Source organism: Lissotriton vulgaris, chromosome 7, assembly GCF_964263255.1.
Source record: "Lissotriton vulgaris chromosome 7, aLisVul1.2, whole genome shotgun sequence".
NCBI classification, from domain to species: Eukaryota; Metazoa; Chordata; class Amphibia; order Caudata; family Salamandridae; genus Lissotriton; species Lissotriton vulgaris.
The window spans coordinates 1,659,276,276-1,659,303,003 of NC_141695.1; the positions used below are offsets into that span (position 1 = coordinate 1,659,276,276).

Sequence of the window (26,728 nt, forward strand, 5' to 3'; positions counted from 1 at the left end):
GATAAACCCGAAACTGCGCCGAGTCCAGAACCGCTCCGATGAAAAGGAGCTTTTGAGAGGGACACAGGTGTGATTTCGGTACATTGATGGAGAACCCCAGCTCATGCAAGAGGTCTGCCGTCATCTGAAGGTGGTGGACGACTGTCTGGGGCGAGCCCGCCTTCAACAACCAGTCGTCTAGGTAGGGGAAGACTGAAACCCCTAACCTGCGCAGATGGGCTGCGACCACCGCCATCACCTTTGTGAACACCCGTGGGGCGCTTGTAAGGCCGAAGGGGAGCACGATAAACTGAAAGTGCTCCTGGCCTACCGTGAACCGCAGGTAACGCCGGTGGGCCGGCAGGACGGGGATGTGAAAATACGCATCCTGTAAGTCCAACGCTACCATCCAGTCTTGCGGGTCTAGAGCAGCCAAGACCTGAGCTAATGTCAACATCTTGAACTTCTCCTTCCAGAGGAAGCCGTTGACGTTCCGTAGATCCAAGATAGGACGTAGGCCCCCTTTGTCCTTCTTGGGCACCAGAAAGTAGTGGGAATAGCAACAACGCCCTACTTCTGGCCCAGGAACGCGCTCGATGGCCCCCTTGGCCAAGAGGGCCGTAACTTCCTCCTGCAGAAGTGTGAAGTGGTCCCCCGACACACGGTGGTTCTGCGGTGGCATGGCTGGAGGAATGGTCTCAAAGGGGAGGGAGTAGCCCCTTCGGACGAGTTGCAGCACCCACCTGTCCGATGTGATTGCGCGCCAGCGGGCATGGTGATGGCGAACCCTGCCACCCACTGGCCTCACATGGGCCTGAAAGCACGGACTAGGAGGATTTGGAGGCTGATGCTGCGGGGGGAGGTGTGGCCTGACCCCGCCGTTGACCCCGACCGCCTCCACGGCGGTTTCCACGGCCGCCACCGCGTTGATAAGATTGTTGCGGCGCTTGGCTGGCAGCACGTGTGGGGACGCCCCTTCCTTGGCCACGAAAGGAGCGAAACGAACCCGTTTGCTGGCGCTGGGTCGAGAGACCCAAGGACTTGGCCGTGACCCTGGAGTCCATGAAGCGCTCCAGCGCGTGGTCCGCCTTGTCACCAAACAGGCGACAGCCATCAAACGGCATGTCCATCAAGGCATTCTGGACATCTGCCGAAAAGTTGGCGGATCTCAGCCGGGCGTGGCGACGAATCGCCACCGTCGTGGACATCGCTCTGCCCAGCGAGTCGGTCGTATCAAGACCACACCGTATGGAATATTTTGCTGCGTCTCGGCCCTCAGCCACAGCCTTGCCGAGCTTCGCCCGCACCTCCATGGGGCATTCTGGCAGCAGTTCCGCAACCGTATCCCACACAGAGTGGGCGTAGCGGCCCAAGAGGCAAGCGGTGTTGCAAGACCGCAGTCCCAAACTCAGGGACGAGAAGACCTTCTTGCCATACTGGTCGTACCTCTTAGATTCCCGGTCGGGCGGGGCCGACGGGAATGCGGTCTGGGAAGTGGAGGCCTGGATCACCAGACTCTCAGGGGTGGGATGGGCAGACAGGAACTTGGGGTCGTCCGGGCACGTACGGTGGCGTCTGGCCACGTTCCTATCAACAGGCGAACCTGAAGAGGGCCTGGACCACATGCCCAAAAGAACGTCCGACAGGGTTTCGTTAAACGGCAGCAGTGGCTCCTGTGGGCATGTGTTATATCCTGCTCTTCCTCTCTCTTTGTGCTCTTCCTCTCTCTTTGTCCCTCCTTAGTGTTAGTGTCTGCTTATCTATGTCATGTCTCTGTGATGTCATCCAGGATTCTACCTGTTGATGTTCAAGGGATTTATCAGTTACCTGGAGGCTGAGCAGGAAGTTACCTGAATGCTGTACCTTCTATCTAATCTCAAGAATAAATATACTACATGAACATTACAACAAGGACCCATCATCTTTATTTTACTGAATTTAACACTGGCGACGAGGTAAAAAAGGACCCATTTAAAAGAAAAAGGACTTCATTGAATTTAAAAAGGACATCATTGCAACCAAAGACAAGAAGAGAAACGTTTAAAGTTACTTTCCTGCTTCTGGGTACCCCACCGGTGTCTGGTTCCAACGGACAGTCTCAACCCAGAGCATTGGAATAACCTTTGCTGAAGTAATACTACTACTATATCATCTGGCACTAGAGCAAACTTAAAGGACTCCCTGTTTTCATCTAGTGAGTCAGTGTTTTACGTGAGTAACGTTACTGCTGCTGTCTGTCCTAGGTGTGCCTGTGCTACTTCTGCAACCTCCAGTTTAAATGGAAGTGTGCCTGTGCTATTTCTGGAATCTGCTGTTTAAAAGATTGGCAGCTCACTTTGTGACTTCAGTTTATTGCCTGCGCAACTTGTGCCAACCTGCTGTTTAAAGGTCTCCTGTTTACAAAAGCGCTACTAACTGGGACCGTTACAACCTGCAATTAAAATTAAGTCTGCCTACATCTATCTGTGTGAACTCCATGTTTCGGTACCTTGGAGGTTGTGCACTAGCAGTTTGAGTGAAGAGACGGCTATTCTACTTTGTTATTTGGCTTGCCGTGTGGCCTACGCTGAGACCTGATGCCTATTTCTGCCAATCACGTCCTGAGCATACTCTGCAAACTGTGCTGGAATTCACATGCCAGCGCTTGGCTCTACACCATTTGGGAGTCTGTCTACATTCCTGACTTCGAGATTTGGAACTTGATCTGCACACCATTAATTTCTGACATTACACTACGTTTGGATCTACAACCCGGGTGAGAGATCGCTCACCGGAGTTCGTTGTTTCATGATTTATTTATTTATTTATTTATTTTCCTTGGGAAAAAAAAGGGTGTTCTCCAACAAGGTACTGTTTGATTTTCTTTACATTTTTCCATGGAGATTTTTACAGAGCTTTTTGTGTCTCCCTTCATTCAAATGACAACGGTGACTACTTTTATTATTTTGATTTGTTATGTTTAAGATGTTGTGAACAATTTTGCATATTTTCTAATTCATGCAATGTGTAGTTTGCGCTGTAATTTACCCTTAAGTGTATTTCTTCTAAATACTGTGGTGTGCTAAATATCGATTTATATGCTCAATGCTTAGAATTCTGTTTCTAGGTTACGTATGTATGCTGTTACATGTTCTTTTCTGTGTGGATTTGCAAGTGATACATTTTGAAATAATTTATTCTATTATTGCCTACTTTACTGGAGCCACGTTTGTGCTCAACCTTTGTTGAGGTGCTCATTTGCTTTCATTTTGGTGATGATTTGTAGGCGTTATGCTTATTGGGGTCATTTATGTGCTCAACTATGTTGAGGTGCTCCAATTTGTTTTCATTCTTAGTGATGATGAGCTAGAGTGATGCTCAATTTTGATGTTTATTTCTGGTATGAACCACTTTATAGTGCTCTATTGTTAGAGGTGTTCATGCGCTTGCTATTAGAAGCCATAAGGGCTCAATTTTATTGTCATTTCAGATGAACCACTTATAGTGCTCTATGTTTAGAGGAGTTCATGTATTTACTTTGAGGAGTTGAGCTCATTTTTATTGTGCTTTATTTTAGAGCAGGTTTATTCTATTGATAGAGAAGTTGTGCATTTTCTGTGAAGAGCCGTTTTGTCATGAACCACTTTTACTGTGCTCTATGTTTAGAGGAGTTCATGTATTTACTTTGAGGAGTTGGGCTCATTTTATTGTGCTTTATTTTAGAGGAATCGAAAATATTCGAATTTGATGAGTTGATATTTCATTTTCTATATACGGTACTGAGCCATACTGTACCTTTGCTCATTTGTATTGAGATGTTCAGTTTTCATTTCATTTAAGCTTACATTCTTTTGTTAGCTTACGGTGCGTGTACAACCTTTGTACCTGTGCCCCTTTGATATTACCTCTTCTTTCCATCTTGTTGAAGAGGGTGCTTATTTCCGGTGCATATATGTTCTTTCTTTCTTCTGCCTTTCTGCTTCTGCCATCTGTTTCATCTTATCCATTTTTTCAATTGAAGGGGGAAGGTGTGTTATATCCTGCTCTTCCTCTCTCTTTGTGCTCTTCCTCTCTCTTTGTCCCTCCTTAGTGTTAGTGTCTGCTTGTCTATGTCATGTCTCTGTGATGTCATCCAGGATTCTACCTGTTGATGTTCAAGGGATTTATCAGTTACCTGGAGGCTGAGCAGGAAGTTATCTGCTCCCGGTGGGGTTTCTTACCATATTACATTCCTACCTGAATGCTGTACCTTCTATCTAATCTCAAGAATAAATATACTACATGAACATTACAACAAGGACCCATCATCTTTATTTTACTGAATTTAACAGCATGACTGCGATTTGAAGACCTCAGTGAGGATGTTAGGCCTCACGGCCGCGACGGGGAGCTCAAGGTGTAAGGCCCTGGCAGCCCTCATCAACACCACTGAATAAGCAGCCCCCTCCTCCGATGCCACGGTAGGAGGCGAGACAAAGCCAGGGTTAGGAGAGTCGTCCAGACCACTGGCATCACCCAAATCACCTGTCCAGTCCACGTCGTACTGACACTCACGTGACAGAGGGTCCTCAGACCCCTCCCAACCCTCTCCGTACTCTACATCATCTCCATATTCGGAGTCAACAATGTAGACCGGCTCCTCGGGGTTCACAGGCCCCATCGGCGTCGAGCCCTGCGTCGAGCGACGCCGGTCCGACTCCGCATCCGGATTCGCGGAGGGCATGGGGACGACACCGCCCGGAGCCGGCGCCGGAGCCCCGGCGCCGACCGGAGCCGGCACCGGAGAACCGGCGCCGCGCGGGGACGGCGTTGGGGGTAACCCCGATGGAATCGGCGCCGGAGAGGCCGGTAGACCAGCCGGCGTCGACCCCGAAGGCCCCTGCGGCGCCGGGGTCGGAGCCGTCGGCGGCACCGGGGCCGGAGCACCCGATGGCGTCGAGGCAGGGACACCCGAACAGCTAGGGCCCCCGGACGGTAGCACTGGGCCCGAAGGCGCCGTAGGCCCCGTCGGAGGAGTGAGCGCCCTCATGGCCACGAGGAACGCCTCAATCTCCTCGGGCGTCGGGCCTAGCCCAGGGACCGGAGGGTATGGAGCAGGCCACGCCGGCGACTCTCGCGGAGCCGCGGGGGTGGGGTCACCCGAGCCCCCGGCCGCGTCGCACGAGCGTCGGGGGGAGTCGGAGGTACGATGACGACGCCCCGACTTCTTGTGCTTCCTACCTGAGGAACCAGACGAATGGTGACGACTTCCGGAGCGCTCGGCACGGCTCCGCGACCGCTCCCTCGAACGCTCCCTGGACCTCCGGCCGGACCGGAACCGCTCTCGACGCGGGGCCGACACCCGGAGCTCGAGCAGCTTGCGGGACCGCTCCCGTCTAGACTTATTTGTCGAGGCCCGGCAATCGACGCAGGCGTCCACGTCGTGGTCGGGGCCCAGGCACCGGAGGCAGAGTCGGTGATGGTCCGTGACCGACATCGTGCGGTCACAACCGTCACAATTCTTGAAACCGGGCATCCTACCGGCACCAAAAAAGTATAAAGAAGTTTACAAAACTTGGTCAAAAGACCGGAGTACTGCTCTTCGGATCTGCGCTTACTGGCGCGGAAAAAAGAAGAACTGACGTCAGCGCGCGGAGGCGGCGTCTATATACTCCAGCGAGGTCATCACGGTGCACGACGCCAACGACGGACGCGGAGCCGCAGGGGACGCCTGCATGCAACGCCTACCGACGCGCAGGGGTACTGCTACGCAAAAGTTTCCGGATCCAGACTGACGCCTGGGGATATTCTAAGGTAAGGAATCTAATACTAACGTGTTTCTTTCAGATACAGCCTATTTTTCCTCAAAGATTCTTGCAGCTGAGAATCAACCAAGGGAAATTTTCTCGATTGTGCAAAATTTGGCATTCTCCGACAGGACATCTTTGAAGCCCACCCCCTCCCAGGAACTTTGTCACTCCTTAAATAATTTTTTCATTGAGAAGATTGCTATTATCAAAGCCAACATTCCCCCACCTCCCCCTAATTTTGTTGACCCTCAGTGCCCTCTTCCTAAGGGACAACTCGATGCCCTCCCTCCCCTGACCAAGGAATCCCTGACTTCGATAATTCCCCTTGTTAAATCTGGCTCCCCACTAGACACTTGCCCTGCGCACATCCTCCGCCATATTTTTACTACTTGTCCAGACCCTCCTCTCCATTTCCTCAACAGTTCTCTTTCTCAGGGGGTTGTAGCCAATTCACTGAAAACAGCAGTTATTGTTCCCATCCTAAAGAAGCCTGGCGCTGACCCTTCGGTCCCCGACAACTACCACCCCATCTCCCTCCTGCCATTTCTGGCCAAAGTGCTCGAACGTCATGTCACCGGTTCTTTGAGCTCTTTTGTGGAGGAGTATGGGGTCCTGGCCCCTCGCCAGGCCGGTTTCCGCCCCGCACACTCTACGGAGTCCGTAGTACTCTCGGTCCTTGACAACCTCAGGGAGGGAATGGATACCAATCAGACCCAGGCTTTGGTCCTCCTCGATCTCTCAGCCGCCTTTGACACGGTTGACCATACAATCTTGCTTTCCCGTGTCAAGGCGGCAGGGATCGGGGGTCTGAGGTTCCGTGACGGTTCCGTGACGACTTGAACCCGTGTTTTCAAGTTTGTCGGAAATACATAATATTGGTATCAGTGAACCGCAAATGATCCATTTAGTATATCCTAGTGTTTTCGCTACGCTACGAGCAAGAGCACTCCTTCCATTGACATATTTCTGATCTACCCACGGCATCCATCTTAGATCGTGGCCGCCATTTTGTGTTTCCTTGCCCTCACATATGCAATAGCCTCTGATCACTCCACTTTGATTAAGGACACGTAGCCTTAGCCGGAGATTCACCCCTTTCATGACACGTGCACCTTAAACCAGATCACGCTGTAGCTGCATGACTCGACAAAGGCTGCCTCCTCTGCCCGAGGCCAGTCCTGCCAAACTGGTCTTCGTGTCCATTGTACCTGATCATGATTAGGCGGCCGAAGCCGGTAGCCTTGCCCATTTACAACCCACAAACATCCCTTATCCCGCTTTCCTATCTTCCACACCTGGCTCTGTTTCTTTCTTTCTGAACCTTTATTAGGGGGAGGTAACGAACTTTACGATGAGGCGGTCCGGGTCCTGAATGCAATATTGACAGGGAATTGTGACAAACTAGTGGGAACCCCTCTTTTCGCAATGTTTGGCCTCAGATATTATCGACGGTTCCTGTGTAACGCCAAATATTTATTGTTTTAGACACAAAGGTTTTGGGAATGTATTACATGTAAAGAATTTGCCCCTAGCATAAAAAACAGTATATAAGGAGCAGCCCTCTTTGTACAAATCGAACAGGCTCCTGGTTACTGCCCGTGTGTAGTATCTATGACTTCTGTGTCCCTGCAGTAATAAACCTTTGGTCTTTGACGCCACCATCGAGAAGCCCGTGTTTCTGTTCATTTGTGCACCAAGGCAGGTGGAACTCCGGGGTCTTTGGGTGTTGTACCCTGACACCTCTGGACGGAACCAAAAAGTCCAGAACTCCAATTGGCGCCCAACGTGGGGCGACGTCATTCGGTACCGGTCCAAAAGCCTGAAGAGTTCGAGAAGCTTCGTGTGAAGATTCCTGAGGGAGGCGCCCCACTTCATCGATCCCGGCATATCGCAAAAGTGGCCCGAAGTTCTCTTCCACAAGGGTTTCCCGTTCAGGACGGCTGCAGTGGGCCGTTGCCTTGACCGTCGCCCTGTCTTGGACCCGAAGAGGTGCAGTCCTTAGTACGGCGAAACGTGACGGGTTTCTCCTTGGTGACGTCTTCAGTGACTCAGTTAAGTATTTAGTGATAGCTAGCTGGTTACTTTTGTGAGGATTGTTAAAAATCCTTGATCGGTTCTTGGTTTGGTTTGGTTTTGTCAGATTATCACTGGTTGTTTTAGTTACGATAATCTATTTGGTTTAGTTTGGGTATCGATACATCAGTTCGTTTTGGTAGGCCTAAGTTCTTGGTTCGAGTGCACATATTTGTTCCGTGTTTGTTTGTTTTGTGTTCCGGACTGAAAATGGTAAGTCGGAAAATGTTGTCTTGTTTTAGTTGCAACAGTGACTCACGATTGGAGGACTCTTGTCTGGTTCCTCCGATTGGGACTCCCCTATATGATTTATATTGTAAGTATGGCGTGGGTCCTATATCTTATAATGAGATATGGGTCCGTTATTGTAAGAAGGATGGTGTCCTTAGTTGGCCACTGCATGGTAGTTTTGAACCAGAGATTCTCGACAACTTAGAAGCGAAATTGTTTAAGAAGAAAGCCCGGCCGGCAATGTTTGATTCTTTCCGTTATTGGCGAAAAGAATCCAAACAGAGAGAAATGAGAAGGTTGAAGAAAGAACAGAAAGAACAAGAAGAGTTAACTCTAGAGCAAGCGACTAAACAGTTGCAGGCTAACGAGTGTGAGAAGGCTATAGATGTAGCCATTAGAGAGCATAATCTAGCGATTGACAAGTGCTATCCTGCCTTGCCATCGAAAATGGCTAAGATATTGGAGGATTCCGAAAACGATCCTCTGTTATCTTATCTGTTACGGTCACCTCCACCGTATGCACAAGGTACTGCGGCTCCACTCGTCCCGAATGTTCAATTGCCGGTTGCTGGACAACCTGGTGCTCCTGCTCCTGTCCCTCAGAATCAAGTTCCTGTACCTCCTGTGATGAATGTGAATGTTCCTACAGCTCCTCCTCTTCCTACACTGCCAGCCTCTATACCTACTTCTGTACCCACTGTTCCTCAAACTATTTTTCTCGATACTCCTACTGTTCCGTTATCTATTCCTACCTCTACTGCGTTCTCTACGTCTGCGAGTGTACTAACTCCACTTTCTGTTCGTCGAAGAATCACTGATTCTGTTACTAATATGCTGTCTCCTATATATAAAACTTTGATTAAGACTCCTACTCCTGACTCTGTACAGAGACGGAGTCAGCTTCCAAGTACTGAGGAACGGGGAGTTTTAGATTCCACGGCTCTCAGATGGATTTCGAAGGGTAGAAGAGATGTGCTAGACACATTTATGCAGTGGGGGGAACCAACACAACGGTACGTCTTTGATGAGATGTGCTCGTTGTTACGTGAAGAGATAGAAGAAGACGATGTTGAATCAGATTTGGAAGATTTAATTAGGGTTCAAAAGGAGTTTGCTGCTGGAATGATAGTGGGTGAGAATATAAAGGAAGCGATGGAACTCATTTTAAGTTTTAGGAATGATCCATCTCTTCGTTCACCGAGAGATTTAGAAAAAGGTAAAGTGAAGCTAAGTCGCCAATATCCTATGAGGGAGGTTCCTCCAATTTGGCGCGAAGCAATACAACGTGATGATAATGCAGGAATTGCAGCTGCTCCAGCACAGTTCCAACGAGTGTGGATACACATTCCATGGAAGCGAGCAGAAGTGTTAGCGGTGAAACAGGCCTTGCCAGATCCACGTAAGAATCCAGCCGGATATTACAAGGAATTGACACAGACAGTTGAGGCTTGTATAATGAACCTAGCCGACATTGATATGTTGTTTGGTAACGTAGTTCCGCAACCAGTGTGGGCTAAAATTCGTAGAGAAGATCATCAGGCTGCTTTAGGTGGTGATTGGGCAGCTATCACTGCAGCAGATGGTCAACAAATAGGTGGTGCGAAACCCGAACCTTTAATTGCTAATCTGCCAGGTAGAATAATTGATCTAATGAAGACTCTGATGCCAGCACTACGTGTAAATTGGGACAAGTTGTCAGCATGCAGGCAGAAGAAAGACGAAAGTGTCTCCGACTTCTTCACGAGGTTTGAAGAGACTTTTGTGGATCGTAGTGGTCAGGACATGAGTACAGAAGGAGGACAGAGATTGTTTGTCGATAAATTTGTGCATAATTTGTTACCTGAATTATGCAATAAATTAAAAGACTCAGAAAGTGCGTGGGCTGTATCTACGACAGCGCAAATACTTGCAACTGCACAGTACTACGAAAATAGAGATAAAGAGGAAAAGGAAAAATCAGAGAAGAAAACGAAAGATTTAAAAACTAAAGTTTTTTTGCAGCAGGCGTATCCGCCTCGCGCAAATCAAACTAATACGCAGCAAAACTCATACCAAAGGACAGATTATGGTTCATCAAGACCTCAATATCAGTGGAATCAGTGTGCGTACTGTAAGAAAGAAGGTCACTATAAAAATGAATGTCCGATCTTAGCGCAAAATAATGCAGCAGCAGCTCAGAGAGGTCGTGGTGGTTTTGTACAGAATTCTAGAGGTCGAGGACGAGGTGCTATGCCTCCACAAACGAATGATCGTCCTTCCAATCACTTTGATCAACGAAATGGACAATCTACTCAGCAAAATAGATCTCAACAATATCTTGTCGAGGACTATAATGAAGTAGACGAGGGTTATCAACAAAATGGGTACTAGGACAGCCATGGACAGAGAGAGGGAGTAGTATCAGTTCCAGTGGATCAGAGTGGGCCTTATGTCGCAGTAGCAACATCAGGTGTAGTCGAACCGTTTCTGTTGGATACTGGTGCCGCAAAAAGTTCTATCATTCATGCGAAACTCCCTGGCGCACCTTTGTCTGGCTCAACAAATGTTTCCGTAGGTTTTTCAGGCGCCCCTGTTTACAACCCGATATCTGGTCCTTTGTCTATTTCTGTTGGACCGTGCCAATTGAAAGCACCCCTGATTTTGACGACAGGTTGTAATGAAAACCTGCTTGGTTTAGATTTGTTAAAAAGACTATATGCGACATTGTACTGTTCTCCGGAAGGAGTACAGCTTACATTGGGTAAAAATATCACCTCTCCGATGTATTTGTCAATGGACGCACTCCCGCCGGAGCTACGTTCACTCCCTGATTCTCTTTGGGCGACTAGTCCTAATGATGTAGGTCTCCTAGAAATTCCACCGTATGTAGTAACTTTGAAAGCGAATGTGAAATTTCCAAGAATTCCCCAATATAAAATATCGAGTGAAGGTGAACGTGCACTTTTATTGATTGTGCAAGATTTGATTAAGAAGGGTGTGGTTGAGGAAACTAGAGGAAATGTCTGTAACAGTCCTGTATTGCCGATTCTGAAACGAACTGATCCTACAAAACCTCCAGTATATAGGTTTGTCATAGACCTTAGAGAAGTTAATAAGATTGTAATCCCGCAGTTTCCTGTAGTGCCAGACATTACTGCCTTGTTAACATTGATTCCTGCCACAGCCACATGGTTCTCAGTGATTGACCTAAAGAATGCCTTTTTCAGCATTCCGATAGCCGAAGAAAGTAGGGATATTTTCGGCTTCTGTCTAGGAGGTCGCAGTTTCAGATTTAAACGCGCACCACAAGGCTATTGTGAAAGTCCATCCATTTATAGTCAAGCATTAAAAAGTCAGTTAGATTCTTTTGTCCTTCCTCCAGGTTCTGCCCTAGTACAGTACGTAGACGATCTTTTAGTGGCTGCCGATGACAAGGAAACTTGCAAAGCAGCTACAATTTCCCTATTGCATCATTTGTCTAATTTGAATCACAAGGTGTCTCCTTCGAAAATGCAATACTGCTGCCAAGAAGTGACCTACCTAGGTCACCTCTTATCAAAGGAGGGAAGGAAGTTGACCCCAGAGAGAATAAAAGCAATTACGCAGATGAGTGTTCCACGCACACAGAGAGAAGTACGTGCCTTCCTAGGTATTACCTCTTACTGTAGGCAGTGGATTCCAAATTTTTCTCTGTTAGCGAAACCATTGGTAGCTTTGACTGGGAAAAATGTTCCGAGTCCGGTGCCATGGTCTGATGAATGTCAAGAGAGTTTTACTGAATTACGAAAAGCATTGTGTTCAGCTCCTGTATTGGGTACACCTGACTACAGTAAGCCATTCACGCTCTACGTTCACGAAAGAGAAGGTTGCGCGTTGAGTGTTCTGACACAGAAGTTTGGTGATAAACAACGCCCTTGTGCGTATTTTTCATCAACATTAGATCCGGTAGCCAGAGCGTTACCTAGTTGTTTGAGAGCTACAGCGGCAGCTGCAGCTTCCATTCGACAATCTGCTGGTTTGGTGATGAACAATATGCTAGTGGTCATGGTTCCTCATGCAGTGGATACACTCATGAACCGAACGAAGACACAACACCTTACTAGTGCGAGATTATCTGGTTACGAGCTGACATTACTAGCGAGTCATATTCAGATCAAAAGATGTAATGTATTGAATCCAGCAACGCTGTTGCCGACTGATCAAGAGTCGAGTGATTCCGAGCCACATGACTGCTATTTCAAAACGGAGGAAGAGACAAAAGGACGCATCGATTTGAAGGATACTCCCCTATCCGACCCAGATGGTACGCTGTATGTGGACGGGTCATGTTTTAAATTGGAGAATGGTGATGTAACTGCTGCTTACGCGGTAACGACTTTGAAGACGATTGTGGAGACTGCAAGAGTGAGTCAGAATTCTGCCCAAGCTGCAGAATTAATAGCTCTAACAAGAGCGTGTGTTTTAGCTGAGGGAAAGAGAGTGAATGTGTTTACAGATAGTCAGTACGCATTTGGCGTGGCCCATAGTTTTGGCCGGTTGTGGAGAGAAAGGGGTTTCATTACGTCCCATGGGACTAAGATCCAGCATGGCCAGCTAGTTAACGACTTGTTGGAATCTCTAACCTTACCGACTGAAGTTGCGATTGTGAAGTGCAGTGCTCATAAAGCAATCACGGATGATGTTGGTCGTGGGAATGCCTTTGCTGATGAAATTGCTAAACAGACAGCTAGAGACACGATGAGTAGAATGTATGTTGCTACGTCTGCAAGATGGATTGCTGAGTCTGGAATGTGTGAGGACACTATGGAAAGTGTGAAAGAGATTCAGAAAGAAGCGACTGAGGAAGAGAAACGTGTATGGAGAGAAAGTACGGGCAAGTTGGACTCGAATGGATGTTGGATTGATTTGACAGAACAGCAGCGTTGGATGTTGCCCGATGCGTATGTGCTTGCAGTAGTGACGATGGCGCATGGAGTAGCGCATATAAGTTCTAAAGGGATATGCAAGATGTTAGCTCCGGTCTGGAAGAATGAGGGAATCAGTAAGTGTGCAGAAAGAGTGGTGAAAAATTGTATGGTGTGCTTGATGCATAATCCTGGCAAGGGAACTCCAACTCCAGCTGGACATTTCGCTCCTCCTTCCTGTCCCTTTGAAGTGATTCAGTTAGACTTCATTCACATGGAACGCTGCAACAATTTAAAGTACGTCCTGGTGGTAGTTTGTGCTTTTTCCAGGTGGATAGAAGCATACCCACTAAAGGACAACACTGCCCTATCGACTGCCAAAATTCTTCTCAAGGAATTTTTCCCTAGGTATGGAATGCCACGGATTGTATGGTCAGATAACGGAAGTGAGTTTATAGGGAAAGTTATGCAGAGTGTGTGTGCCGGTTTAGGATTGAAACAGAAATTTCACAGTGCAAACCATCCCCAGTCTGCTGGTTTAGTTGAGGGTTACAATGGCACCCTCAAGCTAAAAATAGCCAAAATACAAGCATCCACAGGTTTAGCCTGGCCAGACGCACTTCCTTTGGCCCTGTTATCAACGAGAGCAACAGTACATTCTAGAATAGGGCTTAGTCCATACGAGATTGTGTTTGGCCGCCCGGCAAATATCTGGGGTGTGCCAAGGCCTAAACAATTTTGCTCCATTGAATATCCTATGTTGATAGACTACCTTTACGACTTGACTGCTAAATTGAGTCTTATTCATCAACAGGTTTTCGATGCCTTGCCAAAACCTCCGGAGAGTCCAGGGCACCAGCTGAAACCGGGTGACTTCATTGTAATCAAGAACTTCGCGAGGACGAAGAACCTTCAACCAAGATTTGTGGGGCCTTTTCAGATCTTACTGGCAACGAGGACAGCAGTACGTGTCGCTGGCCGCAAACACTGGATTCACGCTTCTCACGTAAAGCGTGTTCCGTTGCCGCTCCCTTACGACGACTGGGTGAAAAAGGGAATTGGTGCCTCCGAATCTGAAATCACACCGAAGTTCATCTCTTTCAGCGATGCCGAATTGATTACTGACACTTTGAAACCTGACTCTCCTCCTGAAAAAACTCCTTCGAACATTGAACATTTGTCTCCAGCATCAGAAGAAACTTTGTTATCTGCGAACTTAAACTCTGCAACAGCTGCTAGTGATACACTATTTTCCGATCAGACAGTACCAGCGAAGCAGAGATACAACCTAAGAAGCCATAAAATGGACAAATAAAGCAGGCAACTGCCTATTGTGATTTTGATATATATATATATTGAACTTTTGCCTTCAGCCAGGAAGTTTGCTATTGTTTATTGTTTTTAAAATTGCCTTGCCGTCTGGGTAGCCGTAGGGTCGTGGCTGTGTGCCTAGTTTGAATTTGCAGGGGTCTGACACAAGGTCGATCTTTCTGTTGGTTCTGGGAACTCCCAGGGCTGATAGAGGCATTTTCATCTACGTACACATCATCAGTGGTCGCGAGCGGATTGTAGAAGATGGAGCTTCCTGCGCTGCAACGAGAAAATGTGATTTATGTTCGCAGAAACAGACTTAATAGAATTCTTCATAGCAAATGTTTTCTGATGCAATGTGCCATTACATTTTTGATTGTTTTAGCAACATTGGTGGGTGGAATCGTCTTTAGCATAAATTTGATTTTTGTGCCAGTTACTACAGTACCTCCCCTTGATCCTGCTATTTCTACTGTTTCTTCTATACACTCATTTCACTCATTTCCAGAACATGAGCAAGCCCGACGCTCAGAGTTCACCAACAACACATTTGTACAGCTCTTACACCAACACCAACTGGTAGTTAACACAACAGACTGCTGGGTGTGTGGCTTGATACCTCACACTATGGATAAAGGTATTCCATATCTGGTTTTGCCTTACAGCTATAATGGATCATTTCAGGCCTTCCAAACCATCTTTGCTTATGCCCTTGAAACTTATCCTCCACGTCCACCGCGTTCCACTAAATATAACTCTGCCAATAAAGCCTTAGTCCAGGGAATTATTGACATGGTCAAGGACGTCAATAATACTCCATCTTACCCTAGAGACGAATTGCGAGTATATTTAAGTTGGAATACTTCAGAGTATCGCCTTAGTTTAGGAGAAAGCAAGCGTAAAAGCTCAACTCCAATCTGGGTCGTACCTCACCGAGGTCAGGTCTGTTTGCAAGGTAATGGGAGAAATCCGAGAGCTCAGCTAGGGAGGAGTGAGTGCGTAGAGACTTATGTGTTTCCGGCTAACTCTTCCCCTGCCTTTCTCACTGCTAGGGGTACCTACTTCATTTGTCGAGACAGAGCTTATACATGGTTGCCTGCCGACTTTTCAGGATCCTGTTACATTGCTCGATTGTTGCCTCCGACATACACTGCTTCATCTGATTACCACCGAACAAGAGTAGCGAGAGGTGTCTTCAGCAAGGAAGATACCGCTGGTCAGGAAGCTGGAGACTTCTTCAAAGGCTTCCTTCCGTTCTGGGGACCTATGGCCAATAGTAGAAACATACGTCAGCTAACACGGGTAGTTGAATCTACTATTACCGAAACTGCTGGTGCCCTTAGCAATCTAACAGCTGAGCTTCAGGCGGATAGGCTCATGACGTTGCAGAACCGTATGGTTCTAGACGTTATACTTGCAGATCGAGGTGGGGTATGCAGAATGATCCAATCGAGCTGCTGTGTCTTTATTCCTAATAATGCTCCAACAGTCTATGAGGCGATCTCTAAGTTGCACAAGATTTCAGACTCCATACATGTAGACAAGGGAAACTGGTCCTTCATGGAGTGGTTTTGGACTCTGATCTCAGCGTGGGGATGAAAGGTTCTAATGGTCATTGGTGTCATCCTAGTATTCCTATTCTCATGTTGTCTGATTATCCAGTGTGGTCCTGCTCTGTGTAGTCTTTGTGCTGCGACTTGTCTCAGAAAACCACCTGCGTTTGGAGAAAAGACACGAGAAAGGATGATGATACAACAGCATGTCACTGACCTGATAAGCATAGAATTAGATTCTGACATAGACTGAGTAATTGCCTATGTAAGGGCAAAAGGAGGGTCTGAGGTTCCGTGACGGTTCCGTGACGACTTGAACCCGTGTTTTCAAGTTTGTCGGAAATACATAATATTGGTATCAGTGAACCGCAAATGATCCATTTAGTATATCCTAGTGTTTTCGCTACGCTACGAGCAAGAGCACTCCTTCCATTGACATATTTCTGATCTACCCACGGCATCCATCTTAGATCGTGGCCGCCATTTTGTGTTTCCTTGCCCTCACATATGCAATAGCCTCTGATCACTCCACTTTGATTAAGGACACGTAGCCTTAGCCGGAGATTCACCCCTTTCATGACACGTGCACCTTAAACCAGATCACGCTGTAGCTGCATGACTCGACAAAGGCTGCCTCCTCTGCCCGAGGCCAGTCCTGCCAAACTGGTCTTCGTGTCCATTGTACCTGATCATGATTAGGCGGCCGAAGCCGGTAGCCTTGCCCATTTACAACCCACAAACATCCCTTATCCCGCTTTCCTATCTTCCACACCTGGCTCTGTTTCTTTCTTTCTGAACCTTTATTAGGGGGAGGTAACGAACTTTACAATGAGGCGGTCCGGGTCCTGAATGCAATATTGACAGGGAATTGTGACAAACTAGTGGGAACCCCTCTTTTCGCAATGTTTGGCCTCAGATATTATCGACGGTTCCTGTGTAACGCCAAATATTTATTGTTTTAGACACAAAGGTTTTGGGAATGTATTACATGTAAAGAATTTGCCCCTAGCATAAAAAACAGTATATAAGGAGCAGCCCTCTTTGTACAAATCGAACAGGCTCCTGGTTACTGCCCGTGTGTAGTATCTATGACTTCTGTGTCCCTGCAGTAATAAACCTTTGGTCTTTGACGCCACCATCGAGAAGCCCGTGTTTCTGTTCATTTGTGCACCAAGGCAGGTGGAACTCCGGGGTCTTTGGGTGTTGTACCCTGACACCTCTGGACGGAACCAAAAAGTCCAGAACTCCAGGTACCGCCGTGGTATGGTTGTCCTCCTTCCTGAGGGACCGCACCCAGGCTGTTCGCCTGGGTGATTTTTCTGCGGACTTCTGGAAAGTCCAGTGCGGGGTCCCCCAAGGTTCCTCCCTCTCACCTCTTTTGTTTAACCTTTATATTGCCCCCCTTATTTTCTCACTGCAGCAAATGGAGGTCAGCGTATACAATTATGCGGATGACCTCCAACTTGTCTTCAATCTGTCTTCTTCCCCTGCTTCTATCTTAAATTTCCAGTCTATTATGATTTTTATCCGGGACTGGATGAACCACAACCATTTGAAACTCAACCCGGACAAGACCGAGCTGGTGTTGACGGGTGGTTCATCCAGTCCCTGGTCCTCACTTTTTTGGCTCCCATCCCTTGGTTCTACCCCGGTCCCTTCTACCTCAGTTAAAACATTAGGTATTAAACTCAATTCTCAGCTCACTCTTCACTCCCAGGTCAGTTCTGTGGTGTCCTCTTCCTTTTTGTCACTACGCACCATACGCAAGGTATCCCGCTTCTTTTCCTTCGATGCCTTGAAATTGATCACCTTGGCGATGGTTATCTCCCGCCTAGATTATGGCAACGCTCTATATGCAGGTATACCTGCATATAGCTTAAGGCGTCTGCAGTTGATTCAGAACCAGGCGGTACGCCTGGTGTTCAATCTTCCAAAATCCCACCACGTAACTCCCCTTCTCAAGTTCCTACATTGGCTCCCTGTTCGTGAATGTGTCCAGTTTAAGCTTGCTTCCATCATCTTTCAAGCACGACTGGGCACGGCTCCGGCTTTCATTACATCAGAGATCGTTCCCTATGTTCCTATTAGGGAACTACGCACATCTACTCAATCCCTCCTAACAGTCTCTTGTTTTCAGAGGAAGAAATGGGGAGGATCGAAGTTTGCGACCCTTGCACCAGTCCTATGGAATTCCCTGCCTTTAAAGCCTAGAGCCTTACCTCTTTACTCTCAATTCCGAAAAAAGCTCAAAGCCTATTTATTTGCTAAATCTTTTAACTAGATCACTTGCTGTTTTTGTTTTCCTTTCTATTTCATTTCTGTTATTCCCACCCAAGGGGTCTGTCTGTTGCAGCGCCATGAACCCGCTGGTGAAAGTGCGCTATACAAATATTTTTAAACTCAAACTCAAACTCAAGGGAGCTGACGGGTTGCTTGATTACTGTTATTCATCATTATCCAGAGTCTTCCTTTCTCTTTCCAGGAATTAAACCCCTACACTCACCAAACACACACACAACCTCTCTTTTGCTGTCTTTCTCTTTCCTCTCACTCTAATTTCCTTTTTGGAATTGCTTCATCTTACATCCAGCTGAGCCTGCACATTGCACAGGATCCATTTTAGAGGCAGGATCTAAATAGGGCCTCTGATAGTGAGAAAAGGAAGTGGTGTTAAGGTAACTGTAGACTTTACTGGATACAATTTGATGTCTGAATCTGCTCGTTGATTTTGGAACATTCTGTCCCCAAAATGCAGGATATTACCCCATTTTATATTAAGAACCTGCAAATGTGTCGCTATTTTAATGTTAGAAATGTTTCCCCTGTCTTACCTCTGCAGGAAACATGATCTTGGACAGTCACTTTAAATATTTTTTTAGGATGCCGTGATTCTTTTCTCTCAACTTCATCTTCTTGTTCTGTTTCATGATTTTCATCATCACCACTTTCACTGCCGTTGCTGCACATGCGCTTGAGGTTGTCAGTCGTTGTACGAGTGGTTGGCCCTTTGGGTAAAATAGAAGATTATCTATATTTTGTATTATTATCAATACAAAAAAATAAGAAAAGACCATATTCGAAATTTACGTTTATACTATTTTATTTATATTTTTTGTAAGAAGTATTATCTATATTCCGAACTAATGATTGAAATCTGCAAATCTTGGCACTAGAATATAGCCAGGACTCCTTCAACGTCAATATACCTGATCTGTGCACAGTGTTAAATGATAACTCATCAGCTGGTTTTTCTTTAGTATCACTTGATGTGGATGCGCGAGATGGAGGCTTCTTTCCCTAAAAAACAAATGTAACACACATTATATACAAACACTGAAAAGGCTAGTTCACAAAGTATAATAAATGTTCACAATTTGTATGCGAGTATCGTACTCCTGTAAAAGCGAAGTCGTGCTAAGGACAAAGGGCCTGTTTTTAAGTTTGGCGGACAGAGTATGTACCGCCATGGAGAGGGTAATCGGCCTTCCAAATATAGGGATGTACATTGTTGGCCCAGTGGAAATCTCTTTCATTTCCAGGAATTGCCAGCACGACAGTTCCTGTAAATGCATTGAAAGTTTGACATAGGTCTCCGCATGTCAAACTTTCAACTTTTATATGTTCAAAAATAAAATCCTAAAGTGGGATTTTGTTTTTGAAAATCACATTAACAATGAGCCCCTCTCTCATGGACTGGGGTCATTTAAATGTTTTTGAATGCATATTCCGCCATGTTTTTTTTTTCATTTATTTTAATCCTTTTTTTAATTTTTTTTATTTATGGTATTTATGCATATACATACAGTAACCTTTTTGTAATACTTTGGATTAATGTAGGGAGAAGGAAAGAGAAAGAAGTATGAATTAGTAAAGGGAGAAAGGAGAATATAGCTTAGGTTAGGTAACAACAAGGCCTGAAAACTTCTGCTGGCTAGGGGTCAAAACTTGGATTGTTCATATCTTATGGTGGGTCGAAAGTTGGTAGGGCCTTGTTCGATGATTTCCATAAGTCTCTGGAGGTGGATTTCCAGGGTGAATATCTTTTTGCCAGTGCATCGGCTCCCCTTACGTAGGTGATCCAGGAGAGCCATCCACCATATGTCACTTTTGCCGTATTTTTCCAGTTTGTGAGGACTAGTTTGGTTGCAGCAATTAGGAGAAGGTCCAGAACTTCTCTCTCTTCCTCTGTGGGGAGGCCGGTTCGGATAAAGGCTGGATGATAGAGGGGAAGTTCCTTGACATCCTACATTTGAACATCCTGTCTTTAAAATCAAAAACCCTCCCCCATAATTCCGTGAGAGTCGGGCACAGGAAGATCAGGTGTTCCAGGTCCCCCTAGGCCCCGTTGCAGTTCCACATGTGTTATTATCGCTGAGGCCCAGCTTGTGTAGGCGTTCTGGGGTCCAGAAAGTTTTGTGTAAGAGCCACAGTTTGGTCTGCGCAAGTACTGGGGTAATCTTGGCCCGTGTGGCTGATGCCCATAGTCTGTCCCACTGTCTGTCGTCTAATGGTGGGTGTATGTGAGAGTTCCAGTGTTTCTCTGTCTTTTCATTGATGTTGTTTTTCTGTGTGGTGAGGGTTTTATATATGTGTGATACCTGGTGTCCTAGTCTATTTATATTTGCAATTTAGTGGAATATGGAGGGCTTCGAGTTTGATATTTTGGACTTTGTCAATGCTGTTTTGATCTTTATGAACTTGTATAGGTCTGAGTCCTCTAGTTGGAGGGAGGATTTTAGGTTGGCAAGGGTTAGTGGTGCGGCGTTCACTTCGAGTTGGGGTGAGTGATAGATGCACTTCCTTATCCAGTTGTCAAAATGGAGTTTTTTGTCCCTGTATTTTATGGCGCTGTTAGACCATAGGGATTCAGCCTTGGCGACTTTAATGCTCACCTCCAGTTTGTTGTCTAGTTTTAGCAGAGCTATCTTGGTGTTTTTCATTATTGGGTTTCCTGCTAGTGGGTGTTTGGTGGCTGTGAGTAGTGCCAGTGGGTTGAGGTTTTTTAGTATTGCCCTTTCCAGCTGTACCCAGACTGGTGTGTAGTCTTTCGCTTGCTCTATCCAGTGTGTTCCCTGCTTGGCTCGGAAAGCCAGTTGGAATGACTTAAAGTCTGCTAGGTTCTCCCCCGCTTGGTTTTTCGGTCTTCTTAGTTTCTTCATGCTTATTCTGGCCTTTTTATCTCACCCCAGAAATCTGGAGCACATTTTATCTAGTCTTTGGTGAAAATCTTCTGAAAGGAATATTGGGAGCATGCTTAAGAGGTAGTTCACCAGCAGGGTGATCATCATTTTTATTGTCCCGATTCGCCCCCACTAGGACATGAATTTGGGAGACCATGCTTCAAGTTGCTTCCTTATCTTTTATAACACTAGCTTCTCATTGTGTCTCAGGGTGGAAAATAGGTCAGTACTAAAATGGATACCCAGGTATCTGACGTGTCCCGGCATCACTCGATTCCCGATACACCCAGCACCCCTTTATTGCTGTGAATGTTTAGCGCTATGCATTCTGACTTATCGTTGTTTAGTTTATATCCCGAAAGGGAAGCGTATTTGCTAATTGAGGCCATGAGGGCTTCTATCGAGGTCTTTGGTTGTTCTGTCATTATTAGTATATCATCGGCGTAGGCAGCTACTTTTACAGAAGTGTCGCTGATGCATATCCCTCGAATTTCTCAGTTTTGTTTGATGCTTTGGATTAGAGGTTCTAGGGCTAGTAGGAAGAGGGCGGGCGATAGCGGACAGCCCTGTCTCGTGCCTTGTTGAAGGGTCAGTGGTTCTGATAGGCCCCCGTTTATGATGATGCACGTAGTGGGTGTCTGGTACAGGGCCATTGTTTTCTTTATGTAGTCCTCCCCTAGGTTGATGTTTTCCATGCTTTGCTCTAGGAAAGTCCATGAGACATTATCAAAAGCTTTCTCTGCATCAAGCGCTATGGCAACGGCTTGGGAGGGGCTCTTTGAGGCCTGTTCTAAGACATGGCATAGAAGACGTGTGTTGCCACTTGACATTCTACCTTTCATGTAGCCCACCTGGGAGTTACTTATTAGTTTGGGCAGTATCATGTTTAGTCTTGTCGCTAGCATCATTGCGTGGATTTTGCAGTCTACGTTGATGAAGGAGATTGGTCTGTATTTTTTCGGTAGTTGATGATCTTTGTTCTCTTTAGGTATAACTGTAATGGTCGCTCCTGTCATGGTTGCTGGTAAACTCCCTGTGTGTGCAGTGTGGTTGAAAACTTTTTTCATAAGTGGTGGGAGTTGTGGTAGGAAGGACTTGAAGAAGTCTCCTGTGAAACCGTCCGGGCCGAGGGCTTTGTTCTTTTTTAGGGACCTGACTGCCATTTCTATCTCCGTTGTGATAAATTCTGCCCCTAATTATGTGCAGTCCGCACTATCTAGTTTCAGTAGTCCTAATCTTTCTAGGTACTTTTTGCACACATCTTTATCTAGTTGTTTTTCGTTTTTGTAAAGGTTTGAGTAGAATTGCCTGAAGACTCTGAAAATGTCTTTGTTTTTGGTGTATGTTTTGCTGTCAGTGTCAGTGATCGGTGTGACTGCTCTCTGATTGTTTTTGTATTTCAGATATGAGGCCAGGAGTTTCCCTGCTTTATTTGCTTCGCATAGGTTCAGTGCTCTGCATCTGTTGAACCAGAGGCCAGCTCTCTCGCTCGTAATTTTGTTGTATTCATATCTGGCGGTAGTGAGCTTGTAAAGAGTGGGGTCAGTTTGATTGCCACTTATGAATTCAAATTCAAGTCTTTTGATTTCCGCCTCTACCTCCGTTAGTCTTAAGTTTGCCTTCTTTCGAATCCTAGCTGATATGTCGATTAGTTTCCCTCTGATTGTGGCCTTCAGAGCATCCCATAGTGTGTCTATGCTTATTTCGTCATTATCATTATTGGTTATATATTCGTCAATGATTTCTTTTCTGTGTGCGGGGTCTGTGGTGGTGCTGCTTCTGTACCTCCACTTCCGGGCTCTTAGTTCGTTGTGTTGACCAGCCAGTTTCAGGCTGACTGCTGAATGATCCAATACTAGCCTTGGTTCTATTAGAGCTTCTTCTATCATGTGTTCGGCCACTCTAAATAGGGCACCCAGCCACTTGGGCAAACCTGCAACGACCATAATGGCCAAACAAACCTACAACAGCGCTGACACCGTCAGGCCATCGGAGGTGTAAGTAGACAGAGAGACAGAATTTTCGCCACCATCTACATATTGAAGTTCTGTCTGACTCTAAATAAGGCAGGAGGAGCTTCGCTTTAGTGGAGAGGGTACTCCATAGCCTTAAGGCAGGTTACCCTCTTCACCAAAGTCTAAATCAGGTCCAAAGAAGGGTGTCATTGTTATGGAAAACTACATTATTAAGTAAAAGGGAGACCAGAAAAGTGTTGTATCTTAGATTTAATTCAGTAACCAGATCTAGTAGAAATTCTTTTAACTATGTGCAGCACTGCCTGTCAGAGGGGATGTGCAGCACTGCTTGTCAGAGGGGATGTTTAGTCTTACAAAATAGGTGACATTTAGTAAGGAGTCAACAGTCAATTCAGTAGATTTTGTAAAGAATGGATCAAACTCTGACAACAGTGCCCCCTTTCTGGTATTCAAACCAAGAAGTTCGGAGAATATTATCTGAAAACCTTGCCTTTTCATGCATATGGGCTTATGACAGGTGAAAACCTGGCATAACTTCGAGTACATTTTACGCTGGATTTAGGGACGGTCCCCATATTGTTTTAGGAAATTCATGCAGCGAAATTTAACACTATGGTGTATTTGAAAACATATTCAGATTGTTGCACTGCTATAAAGTAGATAGGATCCAACAACAGCTTATCAGAGAGTTCATGTTTCTGACTCACTGGAGATCCTTCTTCAAGGGCTTTTTATACATGCATTTGTCAAATTATATACTTAAAATTACTCTCAGTCAGAATCTCGAAGTGTTAGAGACCTACAATGTCTCACACTAAAATGCTGAATGGCTCTCTCTTCGAAATGCACTGGGGTAGACACATTTCTTGCCACATTTGATTTTTGAAATTTTTAAAATGTAGATGAATTTGTGATCTTATGATGTGTGATGGAAAGTGCTGTGAAGAATATTGATATCATGTTATTGCAATTTATCCTGGATGATGTAGTTAGGTTCTGTATGTCTATTGAATTTTATGTGAACAAATAATAAATATAGTATATAATTTAATGTTGATGTATTGTGTATATGTTTGCAGTTTGCACTTTAACTAGTTTTACTCTCTGCTTTGGGGAATTTTGTTGTGTTTCTGTCCTTGTAACTTGAACTCTTGGCTTTTTCAGGGACCTCTCTCTTTTTGTTCAGTGGCCAAAAAGCTTTCAGCCATTGAAGGGGAGATGACTCAAGAGCACCTTCTGGGAGGTTTCGGCCATCAAGGACCGCATCCAAGTGTGGTGTATAGCTGAAATCAAGGAACCAGATGTAGGCACCACAGCAGACAAAGTGTCAAAACTTATTTCAGATATGGTGCTCTGACAAATAGTTTGGGGGCAGTTCGTGTTACCTGTGAGACCACTCATGGACCTTTGCCGCTTGTCTCCCCCCGCCGCCGCAGCCTACCATCATCTCGGCGCGGCCTCAGAGAGGGAGGACTTCATCCCCCAGCAGCCCCTGCGGCAGGAAGCCGCCAACGCCCATTCCGCGCTGGAGGCCCTTAAAACCAGAACAGAATCACGCATCACGGGACGCACGCAGGCGACGCCGGGAGAAGCCCGGGACAAGGGCGGGACCGTCTGTGGCCGTCAGGGGCCGGGGGAGGCCGGGTTGGGCACCCCCCTAACATCTGTTGTGAGGAAAGGTATTGCTAAATTCTTTTTTATCTGACTTTACAAGCAAGTATGGGAAAGAAGAGAACTGATGGTCAAAAACTTAATTGAAGGGGAAGGGCAACCTTGGACTCATATCTAGTGAAAGTTACTAGTTTGCTTACGGAAGAAATTGAAAGAACTGAACTGAGACTTTCTATGGATCCAGGTGCACTGTTACTGCTATGGTTCATGACATCCCTGAGGGCATTAACTCTCAATCATTACCTCTAACCCCAGGGCTACCACGGGACTTGATTGACCTGGTTGAGTCACCTTGTATATCCACGAGCTGCCATGACCAGTCCCAAAATGTATCTCCCTTGGGTCGTACTGAGGAAGACCCACCCAGCATCTCTCCGCCGCCCGTGCAGGTTACGAGGAGATGTACTAGAGCGGGTGGTCTGGTTCCTCCTAGTAAGGCAAAACAACAGAAGGTGATGAGGCACACTAAATCAAAGTCTAAATCGACTGAACAAACAGTTCCCACTAACCAGCCTTCTTTGGAGGACATATCCAACTCACTCTGGGTAACATTTAAAGAGAAACTAGATTCAACTCTAGCTCCAATCATGGATAGATTAAACACCATTGAAAAAAGGGTCGTATCTTTGGAGCAAAATGGTGGCCTGATTCCCTCGTCGAATGTTTCATTCTCAACACTAGCACCAACACCCCAGGAGAATGTAGGTCAGCTAGCTATGCCTTTGGGGTTGAATCCACAGATGCTTCTAAGCAAGGGTACAATCCATCCTCCCTCTGTTTCTGACGGATTATTGATTCAGGATCTAGCTCCAGAAACGGTTGCCCCAAAACCCAATGGCGAGTCTGTAAATAGAGAGAAAGGGGTCCCTCTTCCTACCCGCCGAGTTACCCCCTCAGACACATATAAACCCCTGCAAGAGAAAGAGGCCTTCCAGTTCATACCAGAGTCTTTCCTATTGGTACTTGTTTTAGCCAATGTCCCTCTTCTGGGAAAAGGCCAAGTGGAATCAGGAGCCACATTAATCGAAAAGGCATTGCATTGGCTGATCAATAACATGAAGATATCTGAAAGGGGCAGTCAGCAACTAGCCAGGGAAATTATAATGGCCAGAAGTGTGCCATGGGTTGGGCACCACAAGAAAAGATACGGGGGGATTGCATAGCCATGAACTTTTCTAGTCCTCAAGTGTTAATTGAAGTGTTGGCAAACTTACTCCCCCACAACAAAAGGGCTCTGCAATAGTACCATTAACCTTAGAATTGTTTTATGACAGGACTTGGTGTTCTAGGAGTATCAGGAGGTTAAGGCCAAACTGTTTGTTCGCATTCCCGCCATATGGGAGGGTGACTGCAACCATGTTTTAAGGAATTGGTCTGAGGAATTGTTTTGGAGCCCTGACTGATATGGATGAATGCGACTGACTTCAGGATACCAATAGTAAACCATTGACTAACACATTATCGAGCGCCTGAGTCAATGAGTCTCGGGTGCAAGGTAATGTGGGTATCAACCTAGATAACATGCCAATTGTCCCTCCATTGGCTAGCCTTCTGACCAGTAATGAGATTACCCAAGAAACCAATTCTCTTTTAGTGGGATGTCTTAACCCCATCACAGATTTAGGTGCTTGCACAAAGAATAGAAGCTCAGGAAGCACACCAACCCCACAACCTACCACTGTAGGGCAAATTCAAGAGAGGGAGAGTAACATATTAGCAAGTATAGAGAGGCCTTTAAATAATAATACAACCTTGCATACTAATGAAAACCTGTCTCTGCTATCATGGAATATTGCAGGTATTGGAAACAAATTGCTGTCCCCGGAAGGGTGCAGATTCATAGACTGGCATGACATCTGTCTCTTTCAAGAGTCTTGGTCAGTGGTTCCCGTCTTTCGGGTAGGATTTTTACATTTTTATATTCCCGCTACAAAAAAAGCAAAAGGCCGTCCTGCAGGTGGCTTGATAATATGGGTCCGTCAGAGCTTATGTGGTAAAGTCCAGCAAATTGTGTCCTAAGATAAGGATATTTTGACTGCCAGGCTTGTATGGAGCCTTGATCGCTGGGTGGCTATTAATGTCTATGCTAGGGGAACAATTGGG

The 26,728-nt window shown here is 46.1% G+C and overlaps 1 protein-coding gene across 1 annotated transcript in view; it reads right to left on the reverse strand.

Moving 5' to 3' along the window:
* Nucleotides 1-26,728, reverse strand: part of SYCP2 (synaptonemal complex protein 2) — a 3,993,018-nt gene that overhangs the window by 937,461 nt on the left and 3,028,829 nt on the right. Inside the window, exons 37-38 of the mRNA XM_086932653.1 lie at nt 19,005-19,095; nt 18,630-18,803 (exon numbers count right to left, since the gene is read on the reverse strand). Of these exons, the coding sequence (XP_086788779.1) occupies nt 18,630-18,803; nt 19,005-19,095 (265 nt within the window). The remainder of the gene's footprint in view (nt 1-18,629; nt 18,804-19,004; nt 19,096-26,728) is intronic.